The 17,119-nt window shown below is 32.6% G+C and overlaps 1 protein-coding gene across 5 annotated transcripts in view; it reads left to right on the top strand.

The window, feature by feature from the left end:
* LOC124367660 (syntaxin-1B-like) overlaps positions 1–17,119 on the top strand; it is a 56,068-nt gene that overhangs the window by 24,450 nt on the left and 14,499 nt on the right. For 4 of the 5 annotated variants that reach the window (XM_046824662.1, XM_046824663.1, XM_046824660.1 and 1 more), the window contains exons 3-8: positions 2,348–2,425; positions 6,553–6,652; positions 8,774–8,848; positions 10,185–10,355; positions 13,537–13,649; positions 16,010–16,147. In XM_046824662.1, the coding sequence (XP_046680618.1) occupies positions 2,348–2,425; positions 6,553–6,652; positions 8,774–8,848; positions 10,185–10,355; positions 13,537–13,649; positions 16,010–16,147 (675 nt within the window). The remainder of the gene's footprint in view (positions 1–2,347; positions 2,426–6,552; positions 6,653–8,773; positions 8,849–10,184; positions 10,356–13,536; positions 13,650–16,009; positions 16,148–17,119) is intronic. The other variant, XM_046824664.1, reaches the window with a different exon arrangement.

A 17,119-nucleotide genomic window follows, 5' to 3' on the forward strand; every position in this document is an offset into this window, starting at 1 on the left:
TACTATCCACTTTTTTGATGTGTCTTGAAAGCCTAGTGTTGACATATTGTTTAGAATCAGGTCATGCCCCAGACAGTCAAAGGCTTTTACTGTAGTCTAGTAACACAGCCGAGACATGCTTTTGTTCCTCTAGCCGATCTGTTATGTTACTCTACTAGACTTGTAATGGCAGTGACAGTTAACCTTCCCTTTAGAAAACCATGTTTGGCTGTCTGTGATCAAGTTTTGACTTTCGAGTTGTAATAACATTCTCTTTAGTGCAATTTTTTCTCAATTATTTTTGAGAAAAGTGGATACAAGCGATATTGGTCGATAGTTTTCTGCCCTTGTTGCTGGGCCCTTTTTGTGCTTGGGATATACCTTGGCCACCTTTAACAGTGAGGGAAATTGTCCACTGCTAAATGATTTACTTATTATGCTAACTATAGGTGGGGCTAACTGATTTGCACAGTGCTTTACCATCTTTGATGGAACTTCATCAATGCCACAGGAGAGCTTTTGGCTTCAGTGATCCAATAGTTTCTAAACACCTCGTTCTCCTCAGTTAGTGTCAGGCTTAGTGTGTGGTTGCATTGTGAATGTATAATGCCTTCAAAGGTTGTTTCCACATTGTGAAACTGATTCCTCCTGCTTTCCTCCAAAGTTAAATCTGCCACTGTCGAAAAGTAGTTGTTAAGATGCTCAGCGATCAGCATCGGGTTTTCTTCTGTTTCCCATCTATTTCCAAGTGAAGTGCAGCATTGGAGGAGTGGCTTCTCTGCTTCTCTGCAGTTATGATGCTCCACAGTGCTTTAGGTTTGTTATTTGATTTGATGAGGTGTTCATTAGGCTGCATCACGTCTCAGATCTCGAAGTTTGAGGTCATAGGTTTTTCTTTTTTTTCAGCCATTATTTCTTTATCTCTTGTGGTTCCTGTGAGTTCATACATGTGCAAATGATTTAAGAAAATCTTCTCTTAACTTATTCACCTCATCATCATACCGGGTTTTCTGCTTCCCCTTTGGTTTTGTCCTAGCTATTTTGTTTGGACAGGCCAGGTTTAGGGCATTGATCACAATCTTGTGAAAAGCATTATATGCCAGCTCAACATCATGAGCATATACACTTCATCCCAGGTTTCTTTTGCAAGTTCATTTTTTTTAAGTGGTCAAGGTTTTGTTGTTAAAACTTCTTTTATATGAGCTGCCTTGTTTATTGTAATTTGTTGTTGTAGTTAGGATTCTGCACAGCTGGCCAGTATGATCCAACATTCCACCCTGAATAATGTCGAAGCACAATTTGTCCTCCGGTAGATTTGTACAAATGCAATCAATTGATGTTTTGGTTAAGCTTGTTATTCTGGTGGCTGGTAGTGGTAGTCTTCTAATTCCAAAGGTTGACAGTTTCCTCTTCAAGTAGGCTGTTTCCAGGATTTGTAGAGTCTAATCTATCTATGTTGATGTCACCCATTAAGATTAGTGGTTTTACATCACTTCTTACAAGGTTAAGTATGTTTGATATGGCCTCTATTGCTTCCTTTACTTTTACTCGATGGTGGACGGTAAATGCCAAGAATGTGGAATGATTGCTTTTTTGAACTTACTTTAGCCAGTGCGGCTTCAAATACAAGTTCTGACAGTAGTCCTTTACGTCAATTTGTTCCACTTCCAAGTCTTGCGTATCCTCAACATAAATGGCAACTCCTCCCAGCTTATGGACATGTCTACTAAACTCAGTTATTAGACTATAGCCCTTTAGGTTTATAAGTTTTCAGTTTGTCTGATCAAGGCCATGTTCATTACAATCAGTATTGATGGATTTGCAGACACTCGATGAAGTGGTTTAGTCTTTCTACTTTTCTTGATAGGCCTCTCACATTTTGGTGTAGAATGCTAAATTGCTGATTTACTGTGTTTGATATTTCATTCTTGAGTTTAGGGATACTCTGGGTTTGTACGCTTTCTTGTATCTGGTCTTTTTTTGGCCTTCTATTCTTAAAAAATAAGCATCCTGTACGTAGTCACAGTTCTTTTTATAAGGTGGCATTTGTTCATTCTAAGATGATATGTGTTTTTATGATTGATACGCATGTTTAGGTCTTTAACAATAAAAACATTTTAATTGTGTTATGGATATTTTGCCATTAATCTCTGTTACAAAAAAACTTAACCATATTTTCAGTTTGTAACAAAACAATGGGAAATGTCTATATTGATTGTGTTATTCATTATCTATAATTATATGAATGCTGGAATTACACAATATATTTCGTCTTGATTTCTTTATTAACTAATTATATCTATTTTCTTACAATATACCTCTATATAAAAGTTGACAACCGTAATCTATTTCCACACGTTTTGTTTAGGAAGATGGCAAACCAAAGAAGAAAGCATCCAAAAAGGTGAAACCCGTCAAGAAGACTATTGATGCAATATTTAAAGAGGTAATGTAGCACTTCAACACTAAACCAATTCACTTTAAGAGATAGTATCTTTACTCTGATCTGTTTATCATTCTGTATTGTAACCCTTTAACTGCCGTGAGGCCAGGCTGTAGCACCATCAAAGCGCAGAGTGTAGTTGCTTGGTGATACTACCCAGTGCCAAGAATTTTTCCTATTTTCAGTAGGGTATTAACAAATCTTTAAATGCATCTTTTAAAGTAAATAGTTGTCAATTTATGTGAATTTTCAATCTAAAATTTCAATCAATGGTGGGTAATATAAATGTTTATCAATGAAATTCTGGGTGATAGGGGGAAAATATGTGTAGGAAATATAAAAAACCATTTTTGTATGTTTTATGTAATTTTCTTTGATCAAATCTTAATAATTTGTATTGATGAAAAAGTGGATCCAATTTTATTTAGTACTAGCTGTTTCCTGCGACTTCACACACTTTTCGTAAGATTTGTCCGTGTATGAGCACTTTCGATTCAAGTGAATTATATTTCCAATGCCAATGTAGAGTTTGCCTTGTTGCCACAATCAAGAAAATCTGTCAAAAGTGTGAGTTTATAGCCATTGTACACGCACATGCACTTTATTATAAAGTGGTCTAACACTCAAGCGTTAAGTTCAACGAGAAATTTATTTTAAAGACAAATATACATAAAAACTTAGCACCTTTAAATAGTGTTTGGCTATTTAATATAATTGCAGTTTACAATATGCAGGTACTTTGGAAACATATCTTTTACAGTGCTGCCTGGTGGCGAGTTACATTAATGGGCATAACATATAAACTTTCTCCGTGGAAAAAATACATATACCTTACTACAAATTTTCGTAATGATCGGTCAAGTAGTTTATGATTCTATAAAGGACTTGCAGACAAACATTAATTTATATATATTAAATTTCTGCGTTTTATTCTGCTAGTTGATTTTATAAAGATTTGTGTGAGATATTGATATATCTTATTGTTATTGTTTTATGCTGACTTGGAAGGCTTTGATCGAGATTTCCCTCTGGAAGTCACCATGTACTATATATATATATATATATATATATCAATATCTCACACAAATCTTTATAAAATCAACTAGCAGAATAAAACGCAACGTCCACTAATTCTCACATGATTAGAAGCAAATGGTGCCCGAATAGTTTTTGACTAAAATCCATAAGATAGCAGCACTGTCTTGACAAGCAAGATCCCGTTTCCAATCAAATATAACACAAATTAATACAATAAAATAGCTGTTAAGTGCTATGTTAACAGCTAAGCGTAATAACTTAGAAACAAGTAATCACAGGTGTGGCAGTTGTTCACAATACTAGTATTGCACAATACATTTCATGTGTGACGGTTGAAGAGTTAACACATTGACTGCGGTGGACACATCTCTCGTCAACCCCAACTGTCCTAAAGTTCGTACTTGACTCGTGTCATAGTGAAGGTGTTACAAGCAATAAAACAGTTGTATATATATAGAGAGTGAGAGATATTTTTGCAGTGGTGGCGGTTGGTGGCATTAGTCAAGATCCTTCTCCGCTATAAGCAACTATTGTAGAGATTGTTACGCAGATTAAACAAAATTCCAAGATCTGTGCGGCAATCGCATATAGTGTACGATATTGTAGAGGTAGTACAAATATCATTATGATGGCCAAACATCGAATGATGTCAATCTTCTCTATAAGACCTTCTTCAAACCGCACTATATCGTCTATCAGTAATGAGTGTCGAACCGACTCATCTTCCATCAGTGGCATGACATAATATACTGTACTATAATGTACAGTAGCCAATAGAAGGAAAATTATCAAACTACAGCAAAAGCCTTTTATATGTTTCGTTGTAATACATTTTATAACTTTTTGTAACTTTATTTTTAGCTTATATAAATTTTCATTGTCATAATTTGCCACCCTCTTAAATTTGCCCCCTTGTGCATAGAACTTTGAGCCCATACATTTACAGCCCTGTTTAAATGGTGTAAAATACTTTATCTTACTGGAGCATAATAAAATTTGGTGTTCCACAAGATACCATTTTGGACTCTATTTGTTTTATTATTAATATTCATGACATAACAAGCCATAAATATTCCAAATTAACTCGTTTTGCAGATGAACTTACTGATTTACTTACAACAAAGTGAGTAAAATAAGATTTGTCGTGTTGAAACAAGACTAGTGTGCACAGTAGCCTTGAGAATAGTGTGTTTAGCCTTGGAGGATTAAATATTTCTCATGATATACCTATTAAATGTATGTATGTATGTAAGGTGTTGCTTGAGAAATTTCTTTCTTTCTTTCAATAGCTTAGTGTTCAAGTAACTTGCTCTAAAACATGTGTAATTCATTTTTCTAGAGCAATCTAAGAATGGCGTAGTAAATATTATGTATATTAGTAGTGAAATAGACTTTCCTCATGTTTTTCTTGGGGTTTACATTGATAAAAACTTTAGCTGGAAAGTTTATTTATATTATATTTGCTAAAGGTTTTTCTCATTCTGTTTTGCCCTGATAACAGTGACTCCAACAGAGGATTGTACAATTATACTTTTATTTATATATACAATCAATTTTAAAGAATAGACAAGTTATGTGTGGAAATGCTGTGGGCTGGAATCAGGTTTTTTTATTACAAAATAATAATAAAGGTTTTTTAAACAGGTATAAGAATAATTACGAAATCTAGCAGAGCATCTTGGAAACTCTTTTTTGTTTATTTACATTTATTAACCTTGCCATCTTCATTCATTTATGAAACACTAATATATTTTAATAGTATGTATTTGCGTCATATTTTTTTAAATTTTCACACAAATTATAGTACTATACAGAGAAATTTCAATAATCTTAACATAGATTATTCATCTTTTAAAATAGTAGAATTCAATCAGGTATTAAATTTTGTAATAAATTTATACAAACCTACAAAAATAATATTCATTTTGATGGAAAAATTAGATAACTGTTATTGAAAAAGCCTATTTTAGTACGAATGATTTTTTTAAATTACACATATTTGGAATAATATAAATGTTATTTTATTCTATTAGTCATGTTTTAAACATAAAAATAATATATCTTAGTAACTTAGATAAAAAAATTAATATAGTTTTAGATTCGGATTATTTTTAATTAATGTGACATATACCAGTTACTGTCTGAGATACCGATGTAGCGTATTTGTTAAAATAAAGATTCTGATTCTGGATAAATATTTAAAAAGTGGTTTTAAATTGTACATTGTAAGTTGTGGAGGCAGATAAAAAAACCAATTGTAATAATGACATTTAGTTTTCACAGTAAGTCAAATAAAGTCTGTTCTTTCTAATAATATAGTTTTTTAGGCCCCTGGTAAGAAAAACTCTTCAGAAACTAGTGGCCTCCGGATAATACCAAAGTACCGTATATTTATATTAACCCTTAGGGAAGTATTGACGTTTTGGAACGTCACTACATGATTTTTTTCAAACGAGTGAATCAAAACTAACACAGAATAGTAAAAAATATTATTTTTAATAAAAATTAAACATTGACTTCTGACTTCTGATGAAAAAACATAACATTACAGAAGTGAATTTTTTAAATTTTGTAATAAAATTCTACAAAGCATGGATATACAGATATCCACAATCTTCACACTGAAAAGTTGTATCCTTCCTCTTCTTTTTTCTGGTTGAGGAATGGTAAAAGACGTAGCATCTCTTCTGAGATTTTTGCGTCCCACCTTCGGGTGTTGGCTGTAGGTGAGGAAAGTGTCTACCTGTGAGACGAGCGGGTGTTTGTCCTGATAGCAGCAGGCTACAGTACAAATCTCGACATAGTTTACATGGGAAGCAGTGCTCAGATGTTACGGATACGGAACAGCTGGCTGCTTTCTTCCACAGAGTAGAAAGGCTAGCATTAGCACAACATCATAGCTGAACAACGTTCAGAAACGTCACTACTGTTTTCACGCAAAATTGAAAATGACGTCCTTGAACATTAATTGTATTTTTTAACTTCTGGTAGATAGTAAAACATGTAGTTATGAATATTATCTAATACAGAATAGTTGTTAAGTGGACAGATTATACTTTTAACAGAATAAGTAACCTGTTATATGTTTACAGACTAGAGAAATAAGAGCATGGTTGGAGGCGATTGAGGAGGACACGAAACTTGTAAAGAGACTTCAGACTGTGATACTGCACTCAGCAATACCTGATCGAGGTATACATGGTTGTCTTTAACCAAGGGTTACATAGATTATATTCCATCTTCAGTCTATTTGGCTCATCGTCAAATCCAATAACAAAATGTTTTGCCAAAGTTTGTACAACTCAGAGTAAATACGAATGTTGAGTTTAACTGCAGTTCACCTTCCTCTTATGTGTAGCATCTGAAATCTAATGCTGTTGTAGACTTGACTCCTGAAATCTAGAGTCATGTTCGTCTGAAGGGATCCAAAAACAGCTATGGTGGGAAAGGCTTATTCATTGCGAATGTTGAGTTTAGCTCCAAGTTGTTTTTGTGTCTCTGATGTCAAAACGATGCAGGGAGGGGTTCGTTTTGAGCTTCTTCTTTTTTCGTCACCAACTGTTTTTGGATCCTTTCACATGAACATGACTCCAGATTTCAGGAGTCAAGCCTACAACAGCATCAGATTTCAGATGCTACACATAAGAGGAAGGTGAACTAGAGCTAAACTCAACGTTCGCATTGAATAAGCCTTTCCCACCATAGCTGCGTTATGTGTAGAAAACTCACAATTAGTTATTTCAAAAATAATAAATACATACTTTTTAATTGGAAAATGTTCTGTTCAGATGTCATTGACAGCGTCAAAAGCACTGTCATTTGAGAGTAAATAAGGACTGAGTGCGGAATACAAGCTACTCTTTATTTTGTTTTAAGCATTTAATTGCCTTTTCCATTTTGTTCCATTTAGTTTCTTGCTCTCCTGTGGTTTAAAACAGTTTTATACTCAATGCAAAAGTATCAATGTGATCTGTACATTTATTTATTTCTCCACCATAACTATTTTAATGTAAAAAATTACATAATTGAAGACACAATTCAAGTAGAATGTGAACTAAGAATATGTAGTTAAATAGTAGTAAATATAAATAGTACAGGACTTTACACAATTAGTGACGAAAACAATAAATAAGTAACAGCTAGAATGCACAATAATAGTAAAGTAACAAGTGCAGTGTATAACTAAGAAACAACAATAGATAATAATAAAAAATTAAGAACAAGAATATGGTAGTAAACCACACTGAACATGAACAATGAAATAATAATTGCTCTCAATGAAATTATAACTCCAGAGAAAATATTAGCCTTTCATCTTGTGTAACAAATCCATACAGTTTTCTTGTGTTTGTATACATCATCTATTAATATAAGTTTTATTATTATTCATTATCTCAGTAAACTTTAACTGTAATCAAAGAATATGAAGTAATTATAAGGAGTGATATGTTTTTTTATCCTCAGGTTTTAAATATTGTTCAAATTCTTTTATTTTTTATTAAACTTGAATTAGAGTAATAGAAAAAAAAGAAAAGAAAACTGTTTTTCACGTCTATATTTCAGGGGATCTAATACCCTTGGTTTTGGGAAGTATTAAACATAAAGTAACATATTGTAATACAATTTAAAATTACAAGAAACACGAAAACATAAATGTAAATACAGTAAATAACATTTGACAAAGTCCAGCTGAAGTTAAATTTCTCAAACTAAATCTTTGCGGAGTAGCTGATTTAAATTAAGAAAAGGGTGGAATGGCACTAATGTTTTTTTAAATATTTTGAATCTAGCAACACTTAAAAATTGTTAACAAAATTATCTTAAATTTAATTCAAATGGAATTTTTCAACATAATTTTACGAGGTTGCTCCATGTCCTTTTAATTTTTATCTGTTGTGATTATTATCATGGTGGTATTTTGTGGACTCCTTTGAACATAAAAAACTGTTCAATTTTAACTTGATCGTGTTCAAGACAATGTCTTGCTAATGGTTTGTCTTTGTCTTGATGGTAAATATCAAACCTATATCCTGTCATGCGAATTCTTAAATGATTAGATATTTGGCCAATATATTGTTTGGAGCAAAACTTACAGTTAATTTTGTATATTACATTAATAACATTGTAGTCGATGTTGCCAATACGTGTGTAATGTGTGTGTGTGTGTGTGCGCGCGTGTGCGTGCGTGTGTGTGCGTGCGTGCGTGTGTGTGTGTGTGTGTGTGTGTGTGTGTGTGTAAAATGATAAATAACATTTTACAAAAAATAACTACATAAAGAGAGGTTTTTTATATTTCAATGCATTTATTTACAGAAACCAAGGACAAATTGGCAAATGCAATGATCAAAATAAAAACACTTTCATTAAGGACACGGTCAAGTTTGAAAGGTAAGTTCCTAACATTTTACTTAATAAAATGAAATAAGAGTAAAACATATTTACTCGATTATTGGCGTAGGTAAGGCAGAAAAAAATATATAAAACACTATCCCCTCTGTAACATTTTATATTGCACCATTGGCATAAATAAAGGGAAAACCTAGATAAAATACTACCCTCTCTATACTATTTTATATTGCACCATTGGCATAGGTAAAGGGAAAAAACTATATGAAATACTACCTCCTCCATTACATATTGTATTTTTATTTTAACATAAAAACAGTTTATCTTAAATAAACTTTCAATACAAAGTTTGTTTAGTTTGCATAGGCATACAAAATTCTGTATAACATGCCGTATATTTTTATTTTTAAATCTTATAATTTAGAATTTTTTAATTTGAGTTTTATAAGGGAAAACTTTTAGAAAACATTATGATGATACATAACAAAATAATCCTGCGATTATTTTGAAAGTGAATGTGAAAATATTTTTTACCTTCACATGCATTTATTATAGTACAATGAGAAAAATCTGACATTTCACAGTTTTTTTGCGGCTGAAATTATAAAATGAAAAAGGTTACTGTAGGTGAGTCACGGGACAATCACTAACCCAGTACACGGTGTAGCTGAGTATTGTAGGGGTATCACCTTATTTTATAGACATTTAAGTCAGTAATTAGTTCTACAACATTGTTGTATACAATTATAGTTAGAGACTCAAGAGAGGTGATTAGTGCCTTGAATTTGCCGTTATGCCAAAAGACCAGGGATCGTCTAGTGACTCGCCCACAATAGTTACGTTTTGATCAAAGCCCTTTAAAATGGGAAATAACATTATAAATAACTTACAGATTTTAGCATACTCTGTACTTAAAATTTCATGTTAATATTATTAAATTGTTGTCAATGGTTGATTTTGTGAAGAAACTATTCTACTATAATCCGTTCTCTCACAATCAATTTAAGCCACTTTATTGGACACTTTAACATGTGTATAGGATTGTTTATTAAAATTCTTCTCTAAAATGTAGAATTTAATGGAACTTTTAGTACTGTTTAATTCAAATAAATGTATTCATATTATGAATTACTTACGAAAATATTCAACTCAGAGTCCATATGCTTACATAAATGTGATTAAAATCTGACTTGAATTAGGATATACACTCAATAAAAAATATTATGCGTAGACATGAATGAGCCAACAGTTGGAAAATAACTCACCCGTCTACTTCTGCAGATTCAAGAGCTTTCTCTCCTACACCTTTCTGTAACGTCACTATAACGGATATAGTAACACAACCATGGATATTCCTTTCACTCATGTTCTTGCACAGCCCTGGAGAAACACAAAGAGGAACAGCTGACCGCTGTCGAGACTCGAATGTTGTCGGTCCAGCATTCAACTCTCTCCAAACGGTTCCAGTCAGCAATGGCAGACTACCAGGCAGTCCTGGCTCACCATAAGGACCAGACAGAATCACACATCAAGACTCAACTAAGGATAGGTAACTTCACTTCATTTCTTAGAATAGTCACTAAAGTGCATTATTGCCACCGTATGGATTTGAAAGAAAGGATTCTCAGTATTTGCCAACATGTCTGAAATTCTGTCATCCATCAATCACTATCGGAAAATGCTTTTCATATAAAAATCCCGAAAATGTTCTTAAAATGTGTTTTAAATAAATTAAACAAAAATACTATTATTTTTAATTATTTTTTTTTATTCAAAGCTCTACAACTCCCTTGAACTATTGTATAAAAATATCTTATGTTGAGCATTAATTTATTTTGTGTAATGTGTGAATTTGTGTATTTATAAAATTACCCTATTTCTAATGTTCATATTTTATTGCAAACAAATCTAGAAAAAGAGCTGTCATACATTATGAGTATTAATTTTTATTTGAAACGTTCAGTTTTATCGTTTTACTAATCATCGAGCTTTTAAAATTTGGTAACTTCGTTAGTTTTGGGAATGCCAATTCGTTTGAAAGTACATAAATGCAGACTACAAATCATTTTTTATAAATAGTTCAGCCACATTCCTGATACACTCTTAATGCATTTTAAAATGTTGAAAGCCCATTTTTAGCTAGATCTGAACATAAAAAAGTTCTATAATTATTTTAACAACAGGACTTACTGTATATTTTAAGATTATGTTTTGTAACATGCATTGCTATTTCTATAATTTACAGTTTTTAAGTTATCATTGACTAATAGCATGTTAAATGAGGGTTTGAACAAAATGAATCTTGGGTGGAAGAATGTGAATGATTTGAGACAGTCAAATTCAATAGGGGGATGTTAATTCTGCTATGTAATCAACAATCTTACTAGGTGCATTTTGTTTCCTAATTGCATGATAACATTGGTACATGCACCCATATTAGTTGAATATATTCAGTGCTTATTGAAGAAACAGAAATACAAGTATTGCTGGGTTGGTGAAGTGTAACTTTGTATGTACATGTCATAATTCCTATCCATCATGTGGCAGTATAGTTATAAGCATGTAGTTGTGTAACTAACTAATTTTATTTACATTTGATGTATATCCTTTCATGGTGAGGGGAAGAGTGGGGGTGTTAAACCCAGTAAGAACATTTGTTAAATTTGGTTAAAATTGAAATATACAGGATCCATACACATATTGCAAAAGGGGCAAAATTAATTAACATTTACAACCTACAATAACCTATTGCTCTTCCTCAACAAAAAAAATGCAAATATTTCTTATTTCTTATAAAGTATATCATTTTCCTACACTGTATGTAGTATAGAAACAACATACTCTGAGGATTCACCTACACAAATGAAGATGTACTACTGATTTTGTTTTTTTTAATATCATTATATTATACTTTCCTTTTATGCTCGAAAAGTAAATTAAAAAAATAAAAGTAAATAACCTAAAAAAGAACAAAAATTGGGTGGGTGTTTACCATTGTTATGAAAGAAATCAAGAATATTAATAATTACAACCTGACAAGTTTTGAGTCTCTTACAGCCAACTGTCAAAAGTTTGTGGAAATATCCAAAGAATAAAAACCATAACCTACACAACCAATGTACCAATAGTTCTATCTTTGTTATACATTGCGATCAAAATATTAATTTTCTAAATGATAACTTGGACAATGCTAAATTTAATACTTGTTATCAACACTAATATTATTACTTAACTTGGAAGTATCAATAATATTTATTCAACACTAATATTCATATCTAATTGAATTTGGTTATATCAACTTAAATTATTGTTAATTACCCCTTCCTAAAATGATTGCATAGAATGCTCGTTTATCTATTGTATGTATGTCTTGTGTGATAACACACACCACCTTAACACCTTCATTGTGACATTGGTCATGTACCGACTTTAGGGCTACTGGGATAGTAGCGAGTGTCAGGGGCGTCACCAACCGATGGCTCAGGGGGGGCAAGCTGATATGGAGAATAAGAAAAGTATGATAGTGGTCGACATATTCTTTTTTTATTTGGTTAATTAAAACATAATTCTCGAAGATTTTGAAAACTTCACCAATTCAAAAGACCGGTTAAGTCAATGACTTAGGACTTTTGTTGCTTTACAGTTGGTAACTTTTTAGAATCTCGGGGGGGGGGGGGGGGCAGTTGTCCACCAAAGTCAGTGTGTTAAAATGTTGTTTCTGCAATTCAAATAAATAACATTATTCATTCGTATAATATAGATAAACTAACAATACCATTTGAACCTCAGTAGTAAATTTCTCGTAATTTTCCAAGTAATAATAACCTCAAAATGCAGAGAAAGTGTAGTTGCAACGGAAATAATGTTTAATTAACCCTTTTAGTGCTAATATTTTACTGGATGTCACAAAAAAATCATTAAAAATTAAACAGTGCACATTTTATTTATTTAGAAAAATTCTTTTTATTGATAAACATACGCAAACCTCTCACAAGGCTATAATTTACTATTTCTCTTATGGATGACTGTTCAAGACAGTGGCATTTACAAGAGTCTAGACTAAATGTGGCTGATCTAACAAATGTTACACCTAAGCATCCTGTCAGAGGTTCCGTAGAAGATACAACTCCCCTGACATATATTTTGAAAACATTCCCAATGATAGGGAGAAGATATTCTTAGTCCTACCAGCACAAAGTATGGTGGGAAGACAAGAAAATCAACATTCATGAGCAGAACATCCCAAGTGTTTTCCTTTTCATAACTGCTAAGTGTTTTGATTGTTTTGTAAATGTTATCCCACTTGGATAAACTATAAATTTTACAATATATAATGGATAGTTAATTTCACTTGCGTGTTTGTTAATTTTATCTTTACTTTTCTTTGACTGTATATTTTATGTAAATTCATGAACTGTTTTTAAGACTTAAAAAAATGTGCCATTAGATTTATAAAAATACTCGTATGTCACAACATTTTTATTTTTGTGAATGTATAAGTGTATGTAGATTGACATATTTGTTGATTTTGAAAACTAACAGTAGCTGTGGCTTCAAATAATGCGGTATCTGAGGTGGGTAAATGTGGTTTGCATACATAACAGTCCATTAGTTACAACAGAGCATGGTCACGTAACATAATAATAAACTCGCTCCATTCATACTCACTAACTCCAGTACTGACGAGATCGCTCGAGCGAGTAGTGAATGATGAGCGCCGACTGTTGTAGTCATACAGACAGTAACGCGGCGGCCTGCTGTTCTAGCGGGGGTCACACACCAGACGCCAGAAGAGCTGGAGGCTCTGCTCGACAACGAGACTACGCAAGTGTTTGTGGACAATGTGAGTACATTTTATCTGTTATTATAGTACCAGCTTTATGTAGAAATACGAGGGACATTCAGTAAGTAACGAGACAAATTACATCTGCTCAAAAAGAGTCAATTTAATCAATATAAAACTTTCGTTACTTTTCACCATAGTCTCCAGCAACATTTGTCCCATCTTTTTGCTAATTTTTAATTGCCCTTGACATAAAATTCTTGGGTTGATTTCGAATTTTTGACCTTTTCATTGAATAAGAAATGTTTCCCTCATTGACCCTCTTTAAAGGTCCAAACAGTTAGAAATCTGACGGGGCAAGGTTAGGACTGTAAAGAGAATGTGGAAGGATCTCCCACCCCAGTTTCTGAAGTGTTGCTTTCATCAGCTGTTCATATGTGAACTGGTGTTGTCATGAAGCAAAACCACGCCTTCAATTAAGAGCTTGTGGCATTTCGTTCAAATGACAGGTCTTATCTTGTTTTCCAGCATGTCACTGTAGTACTGGCTGCTGATTGTTGTTTGGCCTTTAAGAAAATCACAATAAATTGCCCCTTAAAAATCTCAGAATACTGTAAGCATTCATTATTTTACTGGCAGATGGCTGAGTCCTGAATTTTTTGCAAGTGGGAGAAGTTGTATCCTTCCACTTATGGCTCTGTCGTTTTGACTTTGGCTCATAGTGGTGAATCCATGTCAAATATCAATTTTTAAACTGTTGACTGATTTGAAGCTGGGTTTCTTTGTGAGCGCCCTTGTGTTGTCTGAGCACAGGTTTTCTACACTTACCGGTGAAACAGTGATACACCTATCGTCCTGAATTAATGTGTCAGTCCGAGATTCCACAGATCCCAACTTCTACCTGTCGTCCACTGCTTTGCTCCTCACAAACTTATTTACAGTCACTTTGAAACTGTTCTACTCATTTGTAAACATTCAATCGATTAAAACAATTATCTCCTTACACTTTTAACATTCTTTCATTGGATTTTACAACCTTTCTCTTCTTCCATGACTAAAAATCGGATCACGGCACGTTACTCTCCCACGTTGCAATTCTCAATGATAAGTCTGCTTGAGTTTCATTGTTAACTGATTAAATTTGAAGCTATGTTTACAAAATATGATTGAACAGCTGATCAGATACTCGTATCATTGTAAGGTTGCCAACATTATAAGTGTCTTTGAGCAGTAGTAATTTTCCTCTAGTTAGTAAAAGAACCAGTTAGGTTTTTTAGTTGTGAAAGAAATTTAATTTCATATTGCATGTGAAATTAAGTTGTACTCGTAATTAAAAAAAAAGAAATAATGACTTTGTTGATGAACCATGTTTGAATAATGTATAGAAAGTGTAGGTTCCTAATGTATAACTGAGTAATAATTTACAAAGTAGCTAGAACCAGTGGCATATATAGAAAATGATTTTGGAGGAAGCTGACACACTAGGTAGTTTAGGAGGAATAAAATACCCTTTAAAAATAGGGGCTTGAGGACCTCCCAAGGGACAATAATTTTCTTTCTTCCCAATTTTTAATATCTCATAAATGTATATCTGTATCTGTATCTGTGTTCTAGTTTAAAGGAAACTACTAGGTGCAATTTTATTTTTTGCCTTTTATATTTGGCTGGGGGGAGGCTTGAGCCCCTTAGTACTCCCTTCATATATGCTCATCACATGAGTGGTACAGTAAATTGATCATTACCAAAATCTTACCACATGTTTTTTTTTTCAAGATTTAGTAGTTTCTTTCAATATGCACAGCAGCTTCTTGTGTACATCTTACCATAACAATGTCTATCTTTATCAATGAAAATAAAATGTTTATAACTCCAGAAAACCCTGTACCAAAACAATTTGCATTGGCAGTTCTAAAATTTGTTATACCTTGGTATGATACAGTTTAGCAACGTGGTCATGGCGAGAGTTATATAGTTATGACTATTGAGAACACTAATTATTTAGAATATTACCATAAAAAAATTGTATTTTCAAGTCTTAACTTGTCTCAGTTTTATTTATTTATTAGATTTATAACATTTCTGGATCGATTCAACCCATGGACGCTAACAAAGAACTGTTGAAAACAATCAACAGTTGAAAAATCAATATTCCTCCTTTTGTTCTCTACTTCCTCCATTAAAGCTCTCTTTCTAGGAACTTTCATTAAGAAAATTATGAATTCATTCGTTTCTTTTGTTTCTAAACATTAAATTGCTGTGATTTCTGTTTCAATCTTGTTCTGTTAATATTTAAACAATCAATTATTCTCCAAATTTTATTCAAGCTAATCAGTTTACTTCTAAATGCAGATTTGCAATCCAGTTATTAGAAAAGAATGGCATTACTTGAGTATGACTCGTAAATGTAAACTCTGTATCAGTATGTACAAGAGACGCAAGCGATGAAGACGGCCCTGCAAGACGCCAAAATGAGACACAAGGAGATGCTAGAGCTGGAAAAGTCCATCAAGGAAATGCATGACCTCTTCACTGATCTAGCCACAATGGTGCACACCCAGGTAACATTCAGCAGATTGTAGTTCTGTACTTTTTTAAACATTGCTGAAAGCCTAGTTTCACTAAAGATTAATTCGGAACTGATTTAACCCTCTAAAGATCAGCTGATGATGAAAATTATTGAAATTTTTCTGGTACTTACTTTTGAAATGACTACTTTTTTCAAAAAGGTGTAATGGAGAAGATGAAGGTGAAAATAGGGAAAATGGAGTTTTATAAATATGTTATACGTAAAGTACTAAAAAGATATACATAATTTTTATCCCATTATTCACAATCAAATTGTCTACAATATAACATAATAATTTGATTAGGTACAAACAACATAATTTTTTTTTTTTTCGGTTTTAGTCTTTTTATTGTTTATTGTTAGTACCTAGTCAAAGTAAAAGGCCTTCCAACCTTTCTAGTATCTCCTTTTACTGCTGTAGTCAAGGCAAAATCTTGAAGCTACAAATTGTTCTTCAGCCTTTCTTAATGAAGCACCGTTTTTAACTTCTTTGATTGCTTTGTCTAATGTATCATCAGTGTAGTCTTTGTATTCCTAGCCCCAATTGGTCTTTTATAGATTTTACGCATTATGTGACCTTAAACAAAAAAGTTTTAGATACATGTATTTTGGCCTTTATATAGTATATAAAAATGTTCCTATGAGTCACTGTTGTTTTGTGGCCTTTGTTATCCCAACTGCAAAACACCTTTGAAAAAAAAAAAACTATCAGTAAATACTATCGAGAATTACTGTTTATACACAGTTTGAGGCTAGGAAACCAAACATCTACAATCCCTTTGGTTCAATACTGTAACTGAGATTACTAAAGTTGTTACATGTTTCAAAATGATAAATCTGAAGAAGTATATCAACTTACCTTTAAAAACCAAACTTTTACATTGTAACCAAACCAAAATTGTACATAGATCTGACTTCAAAAAACAACCTAGTTCCAGCTCAGACAGTGTTACCAACATTGTAA

Source organism: Homalodisca vitripennis, chromosome 8 (genome assembly GCF_021130785.1).
Source record: "Homalodisca vitripennis isolate AUS2020 chromosome 8, UT_GWSS_2.1, whole genome shotgun sequence".
NCBI classification, from domain to species: domain Eukaryota; kingdom Metazoa; phylum Arthropoda; class Insecta; order Hemiptera; family Cicadellidae; genus Homalodisca; species Homalodisca vitripennis.